This window comes from Fusarium poae, chromosome 4 (assembly GCF_019609905.1).
Source record: "Fusarium poae strain DAOMC 252244 chromosome 4, whole genome shotgun sequence".
Classification (NCBI taxonomy): Eukaryota; Fungi; Ascomycota; class Sordariomycetes; order Hypocreales; family Nectriaceae; genus Fusarium; species Fusarium poae.
The window spans coordinates 7,051,834-7,071,304 of NC_058402.1; the positions used below are offsets into that span (position 1 = coordinate 7,051,834).

The window sequence follows — 19,471 nt, forward strand, 5'->3', positions numbered from 1 at the left end:
AAAGTCCAATTTTTCTAGCCAACTATGTCGACTCCGACATCAACTCCCTGTCCAAAGCTACTCAGGTTTCCCAGGGAAATCCCCTCTCGCGGCATAATCCTTGGCCAGCTGATAAACTCTCGACTCAATGTCCTGCCACTGAACAGTCGGCCCATTGGCATAAAAGCCCTCGAGCCCTGTATGCTGGTGGCATACTCGATCTTGAAGGTGCATCCATTCCTCGCGGACTTGCTGAATCTCGTTGCAGTTGGCGGTCTGCTTGGGACGATGTTGGTGGCAGAATCTCTTGACGCTCAAGGTGACGCAGTTGCACTTGAAGAGATTGACTTCCCATTCACACATGATTTCGGCTGATTGTTTCGATACTTGATGAAGTGAAGAGTGTTGAATATTTTGGGGTTGAGTCGAGTTTGATAGAGATTTGGATTTGAATTTGGACCCGATATTTGGTATTTGTTATGGTTCGAATAGGAATCTGACATGGGCTGCTTTGGCCCTGTTTATACTCTTTAAATTCCTTTGGGTTATCGTGTTTGTTCCAAGCTCATGTATGCTCAACATTGCACGATGTTGTGGTTTGCTACTGGGCACGTGGAGGATATCCAAGTTTGTTCCCACTTTGATATCGTTGGCTGCAGCTTGTTATTCCTCAAGTAGTAGTTTCTCCCCGGATTCTTCATACTGCGTTTCTTGGCATTTTATTATTGTTTCATCTTTTCAATCTTTGGTCGTGTCAAACACGACGGCGCGTGATATCTTGTCGGGGAGAGAGGTTCATCGTTGCAATCAGAATGGGTCACCCGAACCGCAAATGCTTTATGATCTGGAAATGATCTTCAGGTTGCTTGTCTCTTGTCTCACTTCTCAGCTTGAGCCTGACTTCTTTCCTAAGAAGATCCAGAATATGCATATTTTACCACAACAATAGCATGTAGAGCAATGAATGTAGTGCATACACGTTGTTAACCGCCTACCCTAAATTAAACCCACCAGCAACACCCGTTTCCCTACAATTGAGTTTAAGTTTGGTCTCCAGATGTCGATTAGTATACCGGCGAAATAATAACACGAAAATTGATTGATCAATCCATTATCTTCAGAATAATTTGCAAATACCTACAGAATGCTAAAAATGACAATGTTCATGTCGTGCCCCCACTTACAAGTCATGGAACGAGTGATAACCTCCCTATTTGAACTTTTTCAGGGGCTTCCCCTTGAGCTTTACCCCCTGCAGTCAAGTCAAGCCAAGCTAAACCATCCATGCCTCGGATCGGAGGAATGGTCCCTTTTTCTCAACACCACCAACCCAAACCCACCCCACGAAAGGCGAAGGCCACGACATCTCCAATTTCTTGCTGCATCTTCCTTTTTAACGCTCTTTTTTATTATTTTGCGCCTCTTCCATCGTCCTGCTTCACTCCAATCCTTCATATCCTATTCAACTTTGACCCCGCCATGACCTAAGCCAGTCCGTCGCATTCATTCCAAAATCACCGCCATCATGGGTGCTTTAGCTTTCTTGAGCAAGCTCTACGATCATGACACACTCGACACCCGCTTTACCACCTCCTCTTCTACTCCCTACCAGAACGTTATCGAAGCCCGATCCGATCCCGTTATAAAGAAGGACTCTGCCGCCAAAGAGCGCAGCCGAGCGCAACCGTCCAAATGGAACACCCCCGAGTTTTACCTCTACTACCTTGTCATCGCCTTTGTCGTTCCGTATATGTTTTGGATCACATATGATGTTTCGCGAGGTATGGAATTGTTCACTTGCGCCTCGCGACTTTGACTAATGTTCTGCAGAAACCGACCCACGTTATCCCAAGTTCAAGAAATGGCTATCTCCTGGCTGGATTCCAGGACGACAGATCGACATTTCCGATTCGCAATATGGAACCTTTCGTGAGAACATGCCTTATATGGGCTCTCTTCTTATTTTCCACCCACTGTTGAGGAAAGCCTGGAACAAGTTCAACCCAATCCCCGAGAGAAGCCAGGGAGGACGTTACCGACTCGACCAACGCGCATCCTTCGATTTCCTCTTCGCATTCATATTCCTCTTTGCTCTGCACGGTCTCTCGGCCTTCAAGATCTTCTTCATCCTCTGGATCAACTTTCAGCTGGCGACCAAGCTCCCTCGACGATATATTCCCGCTGCTACCTGGATCTTCAACATTTCGATCCTGTTTGCCAACGAATTGACCGAGGGATGGAGATTCCGTGTCCTGTTCAGCTACATCTCACCCCCAGTCATGGGCTTGTATAAGAACAAGATGAGATTGCTAAACTCTGACCTGATGAACTTTGGAGCTAGAATTGACGGCACATTCCAAGGCATACTGGGACGGTGGGAAGTTCTCTTCAATATCACCATTCTACGTCTCATTAGCTTCAACTTGGACTACTACTGGAGTATCGACCGCGGTAACTCTAATGCGCTCGAGGTAAGTGATTTTATTATTTTGAGTGGGAATTATTTCTGATCATGCTCTGATGCTTAAAGAAGAAGCAACTGGACCCAGCAAACCTCTCAGAGAGAGACCGTGTCAGCATATCCGCCGAACCACGAGACTTCAGCTTCCGCAATTACGTGGGCTATGCCATCTATGGGCCCCTTTACCTAGCTGGACCCATTATTACGTTCAACGATTACATCTCGCAATCAAAGTACCGAGCTGCCAGCATTGAGACAAGCCGAACTATTCGCTACGGTATCCGTTTCCTCCTGGTGCTGCTGTCCATGGAGGTCATTCTGCACTACGACTGGGTGGGCGCAATCAGTAAGGGAAAGCCTGATTGGAGTTCTTACACGGCAGCACAGCTATCTATGCTGTCATTCATGAACCTCCACATCATCTGGCTCAAGCTCCTGCTCCCCTGGCGAATGTTCCGACTTTGGTCATTGGTTGATGGAATGGACCCGCCTGAGAACATGGTCCGTTGTGTAAGCAACAACTACAGCACGCAGCTCTTCTGGCGAGCATGGCACCGCTCGTACAACCGATGGTTGATTAGGTACATTTACATTCCTCTCGGCGGCTCATCGTTCCGCAACTGGCGAAGCACTGCGCGATCTATCTTGACCTTCCTTATGGTGTTTACCTTTGTGGCACTGTGGCACGACATTCAGCTGCGTCTGCTGATTTGGGGCTGGTTGATTGTGTTGTTCATGATACCTGAATGGACTGCTGCTGCCTTGTTCCCCAAGAGCAAGTGGGAGGACCAACCGACAGCGTACCGTATGTTGTGCTGTGTCGGAAGTGTGGGTAACGTTCTCATGATGATCTCTGCCAATTTGGTCGGATTTGCTGTTGGACTAGACGGATTGCAGAGCATTATCCAGAGCATATTGCATGACTGGTCAGGTACGTTTGAATCACCAAGATTGTTGCAACAGGATAGCACTAACATTACCAGGCTTCATTTTCCTCGTTACGGCCTGTTCCTGTCTGTTTGTTGGTATTCAAGTCATGTTTGAGATTCGTGAATCTGAAAAGCGACGTGGGATTTTGGTAAAGTGTTAAAAGGAGTTGGTATGGCATTATGGCAGCTGTCATTGTTACAGACAGGAACGTACATATACTGTGATACTGTTACAAGGATAAAACATTTGGATGATATACTCATGGTCATGTAGCATGAAGCGTCAAGTTTAACAATTGCAAAGATTGTCTTGCAGACTTGTACCCTAAAGATAATTTCTTCCATTAGTAATTACTAAATTAACCAATGCCAAAGTCTGAATTGTCCTCCTCCTTCAAAGGGTATCTCAAAATCGTTGCAGCATAACAGAAAATGTCTGTTCACTACGCCCTGTGTATTACTCTTACCACATCCTGATTACCACCCATTACAGCAGACAACTTTAATAAACCCTGTCCTGGGTCTCAGGCTGGTTCCCAATGGAACGCTTGCTACCGGCCAGCTCGACATCATTACTGTCCGCAGGCTGGCTAGCAAACTTACCGTCCATACCGAGCTTGGTCTCCGTCAACCAACGGCGAACCCAGATGATGCACCACACGATGCAGAAAATGATGACGATTCCGACTGCAATGCCGAGAATGTATCCTGCAACAATGCCTCGTCCACCGACATCCTGGTAGTCGAGGAAGTTGTATACGTAGAATCCTTGCGTCGCATGTGTGAGATAGGCGAGAGCGAGGTAGAGCGCGAGAATGAAGATCAACCACGCGATATGCACCCACTGCGGGGGGTTCGTTCGAGGAATAACGACTTCGAAAAGGGCAAACAGACTGTTCAGTCCGTGCTGACTGATATTACTCCAGGCATTGAACTGGACAGGGAACCAAGGCCCCTTGTACAAAACAACCCAGTATACGATCGTGACGAGGAACGGGTACGTGGTGACAGTCGAGTAGAAAAGCGCATGGAGAGACTGCAGCGGTCGCGGAAAACTATCGAGCAGTGATCGACCTCGAATCGCATAGGTGACGGTATGTAGCGCCGCGATGGCAAAGTAAAAGGCGATTCCCCAATACGTCAGGATGGTGAAGTAACTAAACGACCTGCCGACATCCCTACAGCCGCCGAGATCGTCGTGCGTACATGTCCAGCCGATGATGAAGAATCGCGTGACGAAAGCGTAAACGCTGATGAGCGCGCGAGCGGCGAAGAGAAGCCAGGGATTCAACAGCCAACTCGTCTCGAAGCGATTCGATGGATCCCATAGATCGTTACCGAACCGAAAGGGGTTTTTCGGAGCCATGTTCTTTCTTATCGTCTTTGATCGAACAAGTGGAAATGAAGGGATCGAGTTGGACGGGATACAACGACGTAAAGAGAGGTAAGAACAGCAGGGTCCTGTATTATTGCGTTTGGGGGACCCTGTTGCTTTCTCCTCAGCTGTTGCGTTGGCGAAAAAGAGCTGGCGGCGCTTTATTAGTTTTCCCAACGACGTGGCTCAGATGATGGACGTTTAGCCTGATTGGGCAGTATCGCCATGGAAAGCTTCGACTTTGAAATAAATTAAGGGTAAGAATTTCTAAGATGGCACCAATTTCATAATGTTTGAGCTATATACTTCTTAATTAATCAATTGACTTCAAGACAATCTATTTCAATATTTACCCGCAGCTTGACTTGATGACAAGTACATGACTTACATGGCGCAGCTACAAGTCTGGTGGCTTGGCTCACGCGATACTTGAAGATAAAATAAGCAGAGTGACACTTATAACTCCAATGTCAGTTTTTACGAATTGGATATTCTCATCTTACTATGTACTTCTAGACCCTGAGCGGTGCCTGGTACTCCACTTCTAGATGGATACCTGGGCGATGTGACGAAAGGAAGAATATTTGTAATCTCAACGTGGGATTCTTTTGTGGTAGCTCTGATTGATAGCTTGGCCAAGATATCAAAATACGACAGTGCTTGAGCGGAAGTAGCCGTACCCGGGATCATGTCTTCTGACAACGGACAGTGCTTTTAGCGCCTACTATTGAACTCTATTGCACTGCCGAAGTGAAGGCAAGAGGTGGTGTGCTCCATAGCTGCCCAGTGGGCGGAAGTGTAATCTTGACACAGGCCCATGATGGTCAATCCCTGATCCTGAACACTTGAGTCAGTGAGTGACCTGTCCTGAGCTTTGAGGATATTAATGGATATTGCTGAAGAGGCTGAAAGGAATGTCGGTCAACGACATCCCTTTATTAGCTTTAACCAAGTGCAAGTTTGATATTGATGAGTGGGACGGATACTAACTAATTCCCGAAAGTCCACAGATGCTAACTTTAGATTGTACATAACTAGAATGGGCCACACATGTCTCTACTATGGACCTAGCCCAGCCGTGGTGTCTCAATTGTCTAAGACATGACTTTCAACATTCCTCTAGTTAGCTGCAACAAGCAGAGAAATCGACAACTGTGTTTCTCGCAGATGAGGCAGCAGTGTCCAATGATGGTGCAACACAGCGATCGGATCGCAAGTCGTGGTAAAAGTCTTGCCCCAACAGCGTAACACAGAACGTGGACTCCCCCTGAGCTAGAATCGGCTCCGTTATTTGCGGATGTATTGCAATACCACGCGAGGTTAACAAGCATGCAATTTCAAAGTCTGCTTCTGCGGAGGTCCGTCGGGCGCTTGTCACTGATAGACAGGAAGCTAGTTCTGATCGACTTGGCAGGATGGCGACATTATCGATAGGGCGAAGCGCGGCAAGCCACGAATATCGAGAAGAAGAAATATGCAGAGCAATGGGTCTTGTCTTGTTGTCTTTGCGTTGTGCAGATGATTGGCCTGTCTTTGTTCAACTGTCAATTTTAGTGATGGACTTTTAAACCGTCGCATTGAAAGACGCGCCAAGAAGCCATAATCTTGGTCAAAAGAGGAGTAGGAAATTCCAGGTCTAGAACAATTGATCGACACTGAATTGAACCTCGTCAGTGTTGATCAAGGTTGCCCAACCTATATGCATGTCTTGTCTTGTTGATACAGATACAGCTGCTAAAGACGAATAGCCAGCAATGAGGTATTTTCCAAATACTTTACTATGTTGAGACTCAAAATGACCCTTGAATTCCTGTCTTTTCAGCGTGGCGATAAACATTCAGCACTATCGTTATTAGCCAGGTACAGAGTTACGATTCGTTAGCCGCCCATTGAAACCTAAATTAAAACAACAAATTGACGCGACAACTCTGTCCAACCAAGAAAGCGTCGGTGATTGGTCAATGGAGAAAGATTTACGATCGGAAAGCAATCAATTACTGTAGCATTGAGAGATGCCACTGGCAAGCAAATATTGCAGCGTCTAGAAAAAAATTAAATTCGAGAATATGTACCAGGTTCAATCCACTCAAACTCAGCAAGGTCCAGCAGTTAACCCCTACTCTACTTGTAGTGGGTCGATGCAGGGGGCGGCGCGATGGTACCTGAACTTAGTGGTCGCGTTGCTCGCTACGCCAAGAGCCACCCCGTTGAATTAATGAATGGGCCGTTAGTGTCTTTGGGCAGTTTCTCAGGGGAGGGGCAAAGAGAGACACGCAGTTGCAGACGACAATGGAAAGAATGGCCCAAACAGGTCCTGCGACTGGGCAGGTGAGAAGGAGGTAGGAGGCGAAGCACTGGCTGGAGGCAACCACGACCAGTACAGCGCATCAGAAACAGAAACAACTCAAGACCAGGTTTATTGATATCCTTACTCTTTATTCGCCTGACCAATTCTTTATTCTTTCACCCTTTTCTTTTTTTCCCAGTCGTGACTTGCATTCCCTCCCCTACAACTGTCAACTCTTGCACCAGCATAATCCTCGCTACAGCGGATCCTTAATTACCTCTTTTAGTGGACTTAACCCCGGATTGTCAACCCGAGCCAACAGTAACAATTACGCTTGTCTTCTTGGGCTGCCTATTTGTGGTCTTTCCTGGTCAACATAGCTTGGATCCAGTCCAGTCCCTGATCTGATCAGCTGATGATCTCTCCCCTTTGCAGACTTACCTACAGATAGTAGAGCTGCGACCTCTTCCAGCTCCCGCTCTCCCGCAGATCTCTAACTACTAAGCTTTGCGCTTCAACAACGATCAACATCAACCACATCAACCACATCGAATACGATATCATTGTTACTCATTCTGATTCAACTTCAATTGTTTGTACCATTGTCTGTGTTATGAATAATTCTCCTGCTTGAATTTCGGTTTTGGCAGCGATCCCACGATGCGATAGATTCAGCCCCCTCCTTTGTCTCCAACTACTTCCACTCGTTCGCTCGATTCCTCACGCTGTACCACTTCGTCTCAAGCGCATATTCGCCGAGTTCTCGATTAAAGTTGTACCTCAAATTCCGGCGCTTTTCTATACGCCATTGAGCTTCCCAAAACCCCTTTAGGAGGCGTACCGTTTCGACTGCAACCACCCACGCTTGCCGCCTCCATGATGACCTCGGCCGTAAGGCCCTCGTCACAACTGTCTATTTCGGGCAGTGGCACCGCCACCATGGCCACCAGCAGACTTCAGCCGTTGACATATGACGGCGGCGATCTACGAATTGTTTTGGTACCAACCTCCGATGATGGCCGCGATGCCTCACCAAATGACAATCTAGACTACGAGGTCGACCGACGATTTTCCTCCGATAGTTACAGGTCTTACAGAGCACCAGACCAATCCATCCCCACACATCCCATTCCTTCCTTGCAAGATGCTTTCGCCGAATCTTTAGACGAGGTCACACGCGACGAGAATGGACCTGGGAAGCCAAAGCTCAGAGAGCTTGACGCACAAGGTCGTCGAGCGAAATTGCTGGAACAAGACCCCGAAGACGAACCATTCGACACATTATGGCGTTATCGACCGGGACAACAGCAACACGAAATGTACAAGCTCATCTCGCAAATTACTTTCGGAGTATATCTCCTCCTCAACAGCTTGGCCGCCGATAATTCCCAGGTCGTGACCATCCTTCAAGGCCACATCGATGAAGTGGACGAGTTTCTCGAAGTAATGCTGGAGGACTTTTCTCAAGCCCACAAGGACCTCACTGAGCGTATTTCTCATCTTCAACTCCCCATGGCCAACAGACAAGCTTTCGAGAACATGCTTGAAGATCGAGCATTCCGAGCAAAGATTCTTGCTGGAAATGTTAAAATTGACCATATTCTCGCCCGAACAAACGCCGTCATGAAGCAGTGGGATGACGATATTGATGCGGGACTTCGTTCTAGTGAAGCTTTCATGGAGTGGCTTAACGAACACAAGGATACCAGGTGGTCCGAAGAAGATCCTGATCTCGAGAGCATTTATCGCGCGATGAAGGGCAACGCTGATGGATGGCTCAATACTTTTGATGACTTGAACAACCAAGCACAAGATTTGAACGGTTTGGTAATTAAACTCATGACGATCGTGGCTGAGATGGAGAAGACAGCTGGTGAGGTCAGCCGAAAGACCTGGGTAAGTCAAATCTCGCTTTGCAAAGTACTTAGTTAACGTGAGAAGGCAACAATTCCTCCTTTTACTATTCCGACGAATCTACCAAAAACTGAAGATCAACGCATTTCTTTGCTCCCAAACAAGGCAAACCATAGATCCATGATGAGCGTGGCCCCAAGCATCCGCAGCTTCGACTCTCGCGATGCCGATATCAATACCCTGAGCGATTTCCCTCTGCCGGGAGGTCCTCCATTATTACTACCCACCACCACATACCACCGTGCCAGTTTCAAACCTTCGCCGAATTTGAGTGCATCTTCTTCCTCTCCGCGTCCGAATATCAGCTCCAACGTATCATCTTCATCTTCTGGGCCCAATCTTACTGCCACCACACCTTCTGGCGCGACTACTCCCAGGGCTTCCGTTGTAGATGACACAAAGCAAACAGACAAGGAACATGATGACAGTGATACGCACAGCGGATTTGATGATGGGCCATTGTATATCCTTCAACCCAAGGTTTACACCCCAAAAACTACCTCACCTGCAATAATGCGTCCTGACACGCCCCCTTCTGATGATGATACTAAACGACGAACGATCACACCTTCGATACATATTCCCCCACCTCAATCACATCACAAGGCTCAGGACGAACAACCAACGCAAAGGCGAACACTCACTCAGTCTGTCCAGGATGCTATGGGATTGCAAAAGCGGACTTCACTACGACAACGCGTCTCACTGAAGAGGACCCCTCCCGAATCTATTCAGATCCCCCCGCGAAACTTCGCAGAGGCGCAACCCGCCCGGCAGTCCACTGCTAACACAACGCATCTCGCCATAAGACCACAGACAACAGAACATGCAAATATCTCTGGCCTTGAAGTTCAACAGCCTCACAGGTTACCACGTGCTACCTCTTATGCAGACTTTTCAGCTCCAAAGCTTCCTCCTATCATGCCTTCGCCTCACTCCGAGTACCAGCAGACCTATCATCCCGTTCGCGCATCGCCTCACTCGCCACTGCAGCAAAGACCTCACACTGCTGGCCCAGCTGACCAATATCACCCGTCGGGTTTCTTCCAAGGCCACCAGCGTAATCAACCCTCTCGAATGGGAGGCATGAGTACCCTCAGCAGCGTCACTTCGGCCACCAACGACGACGCTGCCACTGTGACTTCCCGGGCTACAACTCAGGCTGGAGGCAAGCGACTTAAAAAGAAGAAGAGTGCATTTGGATGGCTTAAGAAGGCATTCAGCCTCGACGAAGATGAAAAGGCAGAGTACGAGGCACGAAAGGCTATGCAGTACCAGAATCAGTACTACGATGGTCAGAGTCCCAAGTTCTTGGATGGAAAGAGGATTCGATAAAGCTCGATGAGCATTTTTGGATAAGCGGACTCCCACGCCATTGGATAGTTGATCAATTGTGTTCGAATCATACGGAACTATCCTTGCGAATTGATACCCGACGATTACACTCGTCTGAATTTATAACACAACTAAACGGCCACCTAATTCACTACCACCTCTTTTTTATGGCATCACCACTCCACATACTATACACTGTATGGACATGTTACTGCATTCCTGCGAATATTTTCTTTGTTTTAGCATGCCAGAATCAATGGCCAGCGATGAAGGCGTTTCTGGTTTGGGCTTTCCTGGGTGGTCAGATGCTTAATACGGTTTGCATCTTGAGTTTTTGCTTGGACGATTAGTGGAGGATGATTTGACGGATGTAAAGAATTGGATGTTGCTGCAAATATCTAGGAAACAGCTAAAACATACGATGCTATGAAGGCATCTAGTATATCCACAAATTTACGTATCAATGATCTCACATTGTATTGTAATCAATGCCTGAAAGCGAGCTGTTCATTGTTGGTAGTATTCTGCCATGATGACAGTCTCGCTCGATAACGAAAGTGACAAATTTCCTGTATTGTGCTTAACTCGAGCTTATTATCTAGAACTTGTCCAAGTCTCTGCCAGTTGTCTCTATCAAGTTACAGTCATTACTTGGCATGCTTCTGTTTTGCATTTCTCAAAACGGAGGGCACATCGTTCAGTCATACGGACCGAAAAACTAAACAGAATTTTTCGCCTCGTGTGATTGAACGATGATTCCTGCATCTTGGAGAAATGCAAACAGAAGCATCAGCCATAAGATTTAACAAAATAGAGTGGGAAGACACGACGGGCGAGAAGACAATTGTGGAATGACGGTAGAGAAGCCTCAGGGTATCAGAAAAATTGGCCGCTGGAGGCATCAGACGAAATTAGTATGTCACTTTATGCTCTTTAGACTATGGCTCTTAGATTTATAACCTAAGACTTACTTATGAGGTTATTTTTTCCACCACCCCTTAGAGAAGGAACTGGTATAGAGATGTGAACCGAGCCTGATTATAATAAATTTACTTCCCTTAACACTATTCTCCAAACCCATAGCTCTTGACACGGCTAAAGAAGTAGGGCTTGTCGTTCTTCAAGCGAAACTCGGCCCAGTCATCTGTAAGCTTATTGTAGCTGTAGAAACCACGCCACATGAGTTTGTTATTACGGGCACCTTTGCCGGCGCTTCGAAGCGAGAGGTCCATTCGGTACATGTATTTGGACCCAACGCCCTCGGTCTCGATAAAGACGTCACCTTCTGGATCACGATCTCGATCATGTGAGCCTGCAGCTGTCGACACTGGAAGATCTATAGTTGCTGGATCATCCTTGTCGGCAGCGGATGATAGACGCCATCGGCCGCGGAGAGCGAGGGCCATCACAGCCGATGGTAGATGAGGTTGCGCAGCGCCACGATGCACGTTGAGTTCGTCGCGTGTGAGATGATGCACCACGTCCGCAGGTTCGTTGGTGGTGAGAAGACTGATAAGAGTACCATCTCGGAAGAAGCGGAGATAACGGTAGTAAGTCACGATATGAATCGGACTGCCCCATGTAGGCTGATTCGTTGAGGCTTGTCCGGTGCGAACATAGTTGACAGTGGAGATGTAGCAACCATTGAAGCGGATTCGTGGTCGTGATCGGAAGAGTGTCTTCCAAGTAGGGTACACAGATGGCGTTAAAGACTCGGTGAAAGCGATATTGGCATCTTTTCTGCGCTGCGCAAGCTCAGAGGGGCTTACGACAAAGCCATCTTGGATCTCTGGGCCTTCTTGCTCGTCTTCTGGTAATTCATCCCACTCAACTCCCTTCTCGAAGCGGTACAGTTGAGAGGCGAAGCCAACTTCTGAACCAAGAGCCACACGGCGCCAGATACGCTGTTCTGAAGCAACCAGGTAGGCTAGGCGCCTACACACGCGGGATAGCCGAGCAAAATCTCCAACATCTGCGATAGCGATGTCACGGAGGATGTGAATAAGAATTTCATCAGGTAGATCGGCCAGAGGGCAGGGCGGCTCTGGCATACCCTCAACCGGAGGCGGAGCTGGCTCAATCTTCAAACCGGCGAAACTGGCAATGAGTTCACCTATTGGTAGAGGCTTTGACTCTACAGGTTCCTCTGGTTTGGGGGGTTGTGGTGCCTCTGGCGTACTTGTTGGGGAAGATGCTGGGGCAGATGCTTTGGTAGCTGTGGGCGAAACAGGTCGTGGAGCTGACTTTTGAGGGAAGTGCTTCTCACGATATCTCCGATCAACACCATTATCGAGCTATGAACCAGGTCAGTAATGTTAAGAGCAAGCTGATGAGATAATACATACGCGGTAGGCCTTGCGGTAAAGTTTGAGACTATCGCCCATATTACCCTGTCCTTCTTTATGCATCGCCTCCTCAAAATGATCAAGGGCAGAAACAAGCTTCTTTCCCTTGCGATCATGATGGGCTTCCTGAGTTGGATGTGTCAAAGCAGGTTCCTCCCGATCAAAAGAAGGGCTCTGGACATCATCCTCTTCATCTTCACCGTCATCCGCTGGTACAGGACCAGGCCTGTGAGGCAGCGATGAGATGGGACCATGATGAGGTCGTCTTGATGAGGACGACCCTCCCGCTGCGGATGTCTCAGCGGGTGGCTCTGGATGTTCGTTTCTGGTCTTGAGATCTGAGAGCCATTTCTGTCGAAAAGACTCGAGTTCCGAGTTTAACAAGTTTTCGTTTGTTGATGATGACATGGTTTGAGTCCGATAGCACCGTTTAACGGATATTTATGTATAGTAGATGGATGGATAGTAGCGGTGGAATCTCTCTCTTCTTACTGAGGATTCATTATCACGTTTTATAGAAAGGTACTCAATTCGGCGATTGAGTCAAACTGAGAAAGAGGGAAAAGGAGGTGATTAGGTACTTGATGCAGGAAAGTACGGTAAAGAGTTGTGATGGATGATGATGATGCAAAGAGCACGAATAGAAAGCTGTGGTTCGCCGACAGAGTCATACGTGTTTGGAGGTGTCAGTTACGGTGGATGAATATGGTTTAGTGTGCTAAAATACGGTGGAAACGCCCACTATTACAAATCCTCATGATAAGCAACTCATAACGGTTTTGAGTGAGTTATCTTGACAAGATATTCATAATTTTGTCTCTGCAGTGCACTTGTTTCTGTATCTCATAGAAGTATTTGCAGTTTTCCGCTGTGATTGATTTGGTTTGCATATTCAACTGGTGTCTATTTGGCTGATGCTCCAATAGATATGATGGTGTCTCCTCATGATAGCGAAAGCCAACCTGACGAACAGATAAAGTTAGGTGTGAACATTACGTATTTATAGTTGGAAAAAGGAAGGCGGTTGAAGAATCCAACGTTATCCTTCAAGCTAGATTGACTGACACTCATGGCATATTAGAATCCCGGATTTTAATGTACATCATGCCAACATATACCCTGCAGCATTAACAAGCTCGAGTAACTTCAAGTAGTTACAACCTCAGCAGACCCGATAGATGCAGATAACCTTTTCGCGGAGGCTCGGACCTTGTTTAATCGTTCTATTTTGCCTATCAACTTGAGGAGAAGCGAGATGCGGGATGATCGCTTTGTCATCTCAAGTCTTCAGCGTCATCGAGCGTCATGTTAACGCTGGTATAAGAGGAGAACTGGAATGGATTTGTAGACAGTACTGATTCAATCTATTCACAGACAACAACAACGCAACATCTCTCGAGCTGATTAACAGAGATCAAACGCTATGGATCGTGCCTTTTATACTGCCACTCTTGACAATGTCAGTATCGCTTACACTGATACCCGCTCTGAAGGTAATGAGAAGGGTGTTATAGTCCTGATACATGGCTTCCCCCAAACTTCGTATCAATTCCGTAAAGTGATCGGTCCTATCTCCTCAGCAGGGTAAGTCAACGGGACGGACATTTGTGCTCAAATGAAATACTTATACTCTATAGGTACCGTGTTATTACACCAGATTACCGTGGAGCCGGTTACTCGCACAGGACACAGACAGGTTTCACCAAGACTGAAATGGCATCTGATATCCTGGGGCTTCTTGATCGCCTCTCTATCAAAGACCCAGTCCATATTGTCGGCCATGATATCGGCGGTATGATAGCCTATGCTTTTGCTTCACGATACGCCGACCGTACAGCCTCTGTAATATGGGGAGAATGCCCCTTGCCCGGTACTCAAGCCCACGAAGACACATGGAAGGTCCACGGAGTTCTTCACTTTCACTTCTGGTTCCATCAAGTTCTCGACCTCCCTGAAGCTCTCGTTTCAGGCAGGGAGGAGATCTATCTTGGTCACTTCTATGATAAGCTGTCATACAACTCGTCGGCGATCAGCCAACAAGACTTGGACTACTATGTCAAAATGTTTAGTCGTCCAGGAGCTTTGCGCTGTGGATTCAACATGTACAGAGCATTTGGGAAAGACTCGGAAGAGAACCGAGAGTGGGTTGCCAAACATGGGAAGTGTAGAGTACGAGCATTAGGTCTCAACGGTGGAGAGTGTCAGTTTAGTCAAGTAGCAGAGCAGATGATGGAGGAAGTTCACGAAAAGGGAACGTTTAGTGTTGCATCGGTTCCAAAGAGTGGACATTGGATCGCAGAAGAGAACCCTGTCGAGTTTGTACGAGCCGTTGTTGAATTCGTTGGAAAGGAGTGATAACTCAAAGGTAGACAGACAGACTACAGGGTAAAGATTATCTTATCAAAACCATCATCCACTAAAAAAGAGGCTTGGGCCACAACCCTTTTGTCCTGGGGGTTTCACTTTCCTATCGCAACCAATCAAAACACGCCGTGACATCATGTTAACGGAAATCTGCGGCTCTCACAAGCACAGGTGACAGCTAAAATGTCCGCATATTTCCGGTACGTATCTTTTCATTCTGTGCCTGTGAAGGGCCCAATTCACCGAGCTTCCGACGCCGGGGAGGCGACAATCGTCACTTTTTTTTAATTTGTTTATTTGCTTGGTAAGAGAGAGGATTGCGATAAGAAACACAGAGAACTCAGTATATAGATAAAAAGAAAATTAACAGGATAGAATTAATATTCACCTTATGAATTTTACTACTGACACTACTAAAGCGCAATTAGAGAGGACCCAGCAAGATATTCTTCTCAAGACGATACTAGCCGACAGACCGATCTCGACTCCTCCTCCGGCCGGCCTCGGGGATTTCAACCCGGAGCCTGAGTGTCTTTTTTTACGTTTTTAATTCCCCAACATTCTACAGAATACTCCATCAATTTTTAATTGTTCGGATTTTTACTTCCGATCAATTCTCCAACAAACGAATCGACAAGCAGTAATCTATCAGAAAAAGAAAGGAGCATTTGTTCCCCTCAATCTATTCGATCGCCACTACCACTACCGCGAAGCTATCCTTCGAAAACCGCTACCGTCGTCGAGTCATCGTCATCGACACTTCACATCGACCTAAATCCTACTTACCTACTGTTCCTTCTCTTTACACATCATTCTTATCTTCTATCGTCTATCGATATTGAATTCAACTCTTGCATCAATTGCCCGACCATGAACTGAAGAGACTGCATCTATAATCGCATCCCACCAAAAATGGCCACTATCGGTACAAATCGCTCTGGTGGCTATGACCATCACCACCACCACCAAAATCCCCTCCAAAACGACGACGAGTTTTCATTACGCCATATGATGGATTCTGAACCAAACGGTCCTGACAGTTCGAGGGATGTTCTGAGTGGTAGCAGCTCAATACCAGCTGCAGGAGATGGAAAGGGCAGCAGCGTCGCCGATATCACTGCGACACAAAAAATGGTGTCGGCCATGTCGGGCAGTCTATTAACGTCATTACTTGGTATGTCTTGTATCCTTACTCACTAATAGAGCCCATACTAACTAGTGTCTCGCAGTCACACCTCTCGACGTCGTCCGCGTGCGCCTCCAGTCACAAAAAGCTCCTCGATCTACCGTCGATTTCTCCAAACTCGCCATCACCACTTCCTCCCTCTCCCCCGCCCAAACTGCCGAACTCGGTATCACATCATGCTGTCGCGAAGTCTTCTTCTCCGGTGGCAACGCCGAAATCTGCCTCGCAGCGCCTAGGATAGACGGCATCACTTCTGCGCCTCCGGCTCCAGCTGAATGCGCCGTGGAAGAAGTTCAGCGCCGCACATTCAGCTCTACTTTTGATGGTCTGCGAAAGATTGCCCGCAATGAAGGCGTCGCAACCCTTTGGAGGGGCCTATCACCTACACTTGTCATGGCCATTCCTTCGAATATCATTTACTTTACTGGATACGATTACCTGCGATTCAACTCGAATAGTCCATTTTCACGATTCTCCGATACATCAGCACCTCTGACGGCTGGCTCCGCTGCTCGTATCCTCGCAGCTACGGCCGTGAGCCCAATCGAACTTGTCAAGACGAGAATGCAAGCGGCTTCAGGAGCATCGACGTCAAATCACCTCGTGGAGGCTTTCGAAAGTGTCAAGGGAATGGTTGGGACACATGGATATACTGCATTATGGCGAGGCTTGACATTGACCCTGTGGAGGGATGTTCCTTTCTCGGGCCTGTACTGGTGGGGATATGAATCGATACGATCAAGATTGACCGACTACCGAGAACAGCGCCAAGGCAGCTCCCTGTCATTTGAAGAAGAGCTGGCAGAAGCGAGAAGAAGATCGCAAGTCCAGGAGAACCATACCGAAACCTTTGTAGACGCCTTCACAGCTGGCGCCCTGTCTGGAGCGTTTGCCTCATTCATCACAACGCCTTTTGATGTCGGCAAGACACGAACGCAAATTTACCAGGATACTTCAAAGAAGGTCAAGCAAAGTGCAGCCGCGCCCGAGCAGCGAAGTATGGTGAGTCTTCTTTGGCACATCTTCAAGACAGAAGGTGCCTCAGGCCTGTGGAAGGGATGGATCCCACGAACTCTCAAGGTTGCTCCGGCATGCGCCATCATGATCAGCAGCTATGAGGTTGGCAAGCGAGCATTCCGTGGTGTGAATGAGCGACGTCTCAACAACAACACCAACACCGAATAAAGATCGCAAAACTCCCAAAATGAAGTGAAAAAATAGTGAAAAAGGAAATACCCCGAAGAAGATGGTGGAGAGAAAAGGGAAAGCATTTATAGATGATGATTTGGCGTTACAAAGGGGGGAGGACGACTGGCAACGAGGCGAAATAAGAGCTCCTCTCTCTGGAATTTCAATTGGTCTTTTTGTTTAGCTAGCGATCATGTTAGAAGGGGGAGATGACTGTACTCAATACCTCAGATAGATAATAATTGTACTACTACATGTAAGAACAGAACAATCGTTCCAGTCGATCTCTTATGACGCAGTGAATGGTTGAATATGTTACTGCTCGACAACAGGGCTACTTCTCAATGTGGGAGGAATTCACAATCCATCTCAAGAGAAAGTTCTCACTCCGTATAAAATGTTCATTTCTATATCTTGTATTTGATCAAATTCCAAGAGTTGGGCGGCGATATTCAGTTATCGAGGCCGCCATTCTCAAAAAGTGGGACTTTGAAGACTTCGATCTTGGACGGGCACCTCAGGGCTTATACAGAAATCAAAAGACATAACGAGGGTGATAAAACAAACAAAGGCATGTTCATTCGTCTTATGACTTTCTTAAATAATTCATTCATTGTAGCCTGAATGAATAGACCCTTCGACATCCCCCTCGACAAAATCCATTCCCAGCCTCACTAACACTCTTCACAGTCATCATCATCATGTACTCACTCACCTGCGCCGATGGCCTCTCTCTCGGCAGAGACGTTTACGTCCTAGATATTCAAAGAACCTCTGCAGGTCTCGCATCCATCTCATCAGATCAGTTTCTCTCTGTTCTCGACCCAACCCGTCTCTCAGCTGGTCCTCAGCGCCGTCTTGCGACTCAACACGGTAACTTGACGACGTTGCGTGTGTTTGACAGCAATGCTGCTCTTGTTTGCACGGCCGGTGAGAATGGGACTGTTGCAGTATGGGATTTGAGACAGGGCTCCAACGTTGTGCAGTTCCAAGGTGAGTTCTGCCCTCATAATCTCTGATGAATACTGACTGACTGACGGATTTTACAGCGAGTCAAGCTCCCATCTTTTCCTTGGCTTGTAGTCTAGATACACAGACTATCGCAGTAGGAACAGAACTCCAGAACCACGCAGCCTCTATCCATCTCTGGTATGTATTTACTCCCCTCACAGAAAGGAACTTCATCTAAACACTCACAGGGACGTCCGATCCACCCCAACCTCCAAAGCACACTACCAGGAAGTCCACAGCGACGACGTGACAGATCTTTCCTTCAACCCTTCTAACCCAGCACTTCTCCTGTCCGGCTCAACCGATGGTCTTGTAAATGTCTACGATACCCGTATCGCCGATGAGGACGACCTTACCGTGCAGACCTGCAACGTCGACTCTTCCATCCACCGCGCCGCGTGGCTCTCAGCAACAGAAGTCGCAGCTCTGTCCCATGACGAGCGCTGTGCTCTTTATGACGTGAGCGAGGAGCGCGCAAACGGTGATGCAGTACAAGACTTTGGCGACATGAGATCTGTCCTTGGATGCCAGTACGTCGCCGACATCACCCCCAAAATGGACGGTAGCGGCGCTGTTCTCGGTGCTGGAGCCCAAGAGTAAGTACAACACCACGTACAAACATATCAGTGCTAACAGTGTATAGTAAGCAAGCATTTGAGCTTGTGTTTCTTGCCAAGAACCCCAGTGGCGAGGGATGGGCTCTGGATAGGGAAAACAGTGTCGGTTTGCCTGGTGCTCATGGTGATGAGATTGTGCGATCGTTTTGCTTCTTTGATGAAGCACATGTTGTGTACACAGCTGGTGAAGATGGAAATGTCAAAGCCTGGAGACCTAATTGATCAAAGGCAAATAAGAGAATTAGAACCGACATATAGCGTTAAAATCATGAGAATACGTTCAAATACAGAGATTAACTTGATCTCTTGTTCTTGATTAAAAGTATTTATATCTACTCTAATGGCTATGCAAGTGGTATATCTTAGAGCAAAAAATCATAAGCCGCGTCGATATACGCCTGATCTGGCAGTCGATCTAACTTTTGCAATTCATTGCATTGCATGCCCATTCATATTTATATCGTCCAAAATCATCAATTA

The 19,471-nt window shown here is 47.3% G+C and overlaps 8 protein-coding genes across 8 annotated transcripts; 6 read left to right on the plus strand and 2 right to left on the minus strand.

Annotated features, from left to right (window-relative positions):
* Positions 1 to 24: 24 nt before the first annotated feature.
* On the plus strand, positions 25 to 354 carry FPOAC1_012363 (uncharacterized protein; the record flags this gene model as incomplete). The annotated part of the gene is made up of 1 exon (XM_044856719.1): positions 25 to 354. One exon carries the CDS (start codon positions 25 to 27, stop codon positions 352 to 354), a length of 330 nt encoding a protein of 109 aa, XP_044704032.1.
* Positions 355 to 1,504: 1,150 nt separating this feature from the next.
* FPOAC1_012364 (uncharacterized protein) lies at positions 1,505 to 3,530 on the plus strand (the record flags this gene model as incomplete). The annotated part of the gene is made up of 4 exons (XM_044856720.1): positions 1,505 to 1,760; positions 1,810 to 2,450; positions 2,510 to 3,371; positions 3,424 to 3,530. 4 exons carry the CDS (start codon positions 1,505 to 1,507, stop codon positions 3,528 to 3,530), a joined length of 1,866 nt encoding a protein of 621 aa, XP_044704033.1.
* Positions 3,531 to 3,871: 341 nt separating this feature from the next.
* On the minus strand, positions 3,872 to 4,735 carry FPOAC1_012365 (uncharacterized protein; the record flags this gene model as incomplete). The annotated part of the gene is made up of 1 exon (XM_044856721.1): positions 3,872 to 4,735. The coding sequence occupies one exon, from the start codon at positions 4,733 to 4,735 to the stop codon at positions 3,872 to 3,874; it is 864 nt and encodes a 287-aa protein (XP_044704034.1).
* Positions 4,736 to 7,907: 3,172 nt separating this feature from the next.
* Positions 7,908 to 10,280, plus strand: FPOAC1_012366 (uncharacterized protein; the record flags this gene model as incomplete). Its single annotated transcript, XM_044856722.1, has 2 exons — positions 7,908 to 8,927; positions 8,973 to 10,280. 2 exons carry the CDS (start codon positions 7,908 to 7,910, stop codon positions 10,278 to 10,280), a joined length of 2,328 nt encoding a protein of 775 aa, XP_044704035.1.
* Positions 10,281 to 11,344: 1,064 nt separating this feature from the next.
* On the minus strand, positions 11,345 to 13,033 carry FPOAC1_012367 (uncharacterized protein; the record flags this gene model as incomplete). Its single annotated transcript, XM_044856723.1, has 2 exons — positions 11,345 to 12,574; positions 12,626 to 13,033. The coding sequence occupies 2 exons, from the start codon at positions 13,031 to 13,033 to the stop codon at positions 11,345 to 11,347; spliced, it is 1,638 nt and encodes a 545-aa protein (XP_044704036.1).
* A 1,015-nt stretch (positions 13,034 to 14,048) lies between these two features.
* Positions 14,049 to 14,980, plus strand: FPOAC1_012368 (uncharacterized protein; the record flags this gene model as incomplete). The annotated part of the gene is made up of 2 exons (XM_044856724.1): positions 14,049 to 14,209; positions 14,263 to 14,980. The coding sequence occupies 2 exons, from the start codon at positions 14,049 to 14,051 to the stop codon at positions 14,978 to 14,980; spliced, it is 879 nt and encodes a 292-aa protein (XP_044704037.1).
* A 1,017-nt stretch (positions 14,981 to 15,997) lies between these two features.
* Positions 15,998 to 17,360, plus strand: FPOAC1_012369 (uncharacterized protein; the record flags this gene model as incomplete). Its single annotated transcript, XM_044856725.1, has 2 exons — positions 15,998 to 16,163; positions 16,219 to 17,360. The coding sequence occupies 2 exons, from the start codon at positions 15,998 to 16,000 to the stop codon at positions 17,358 to 17,360; spliced, it is 1,308 nt and encodes a 435-aa protein (XP_044704038.1).
* A 704-nt stretch (positions 17,361 to 18,064) lies between these two features.
* On the plus strand, positions 18,065 to 19,213 carry FPOAC1_012370 (uncharacterized protein; the record flags this gene model as incomplete). The annotated part of the gene is made up of 4 exons (XM_044856726.1): positions 18,065 to 18,356; positions 18,413 to 18,512; positions 18,563 to 18,970; positions 19,018 to 19,213. The coding sequence occupies 4 exons, from the start codon at positions 18,065 to 18,067 to the stop codon at positions 19,211 to 19,213; spliced, it is 996 nt and encodes a 331-aa protein (XP_044704039.1).
* Positions 19,214 to 19,471: the final 258 nt, after the last annotated feature.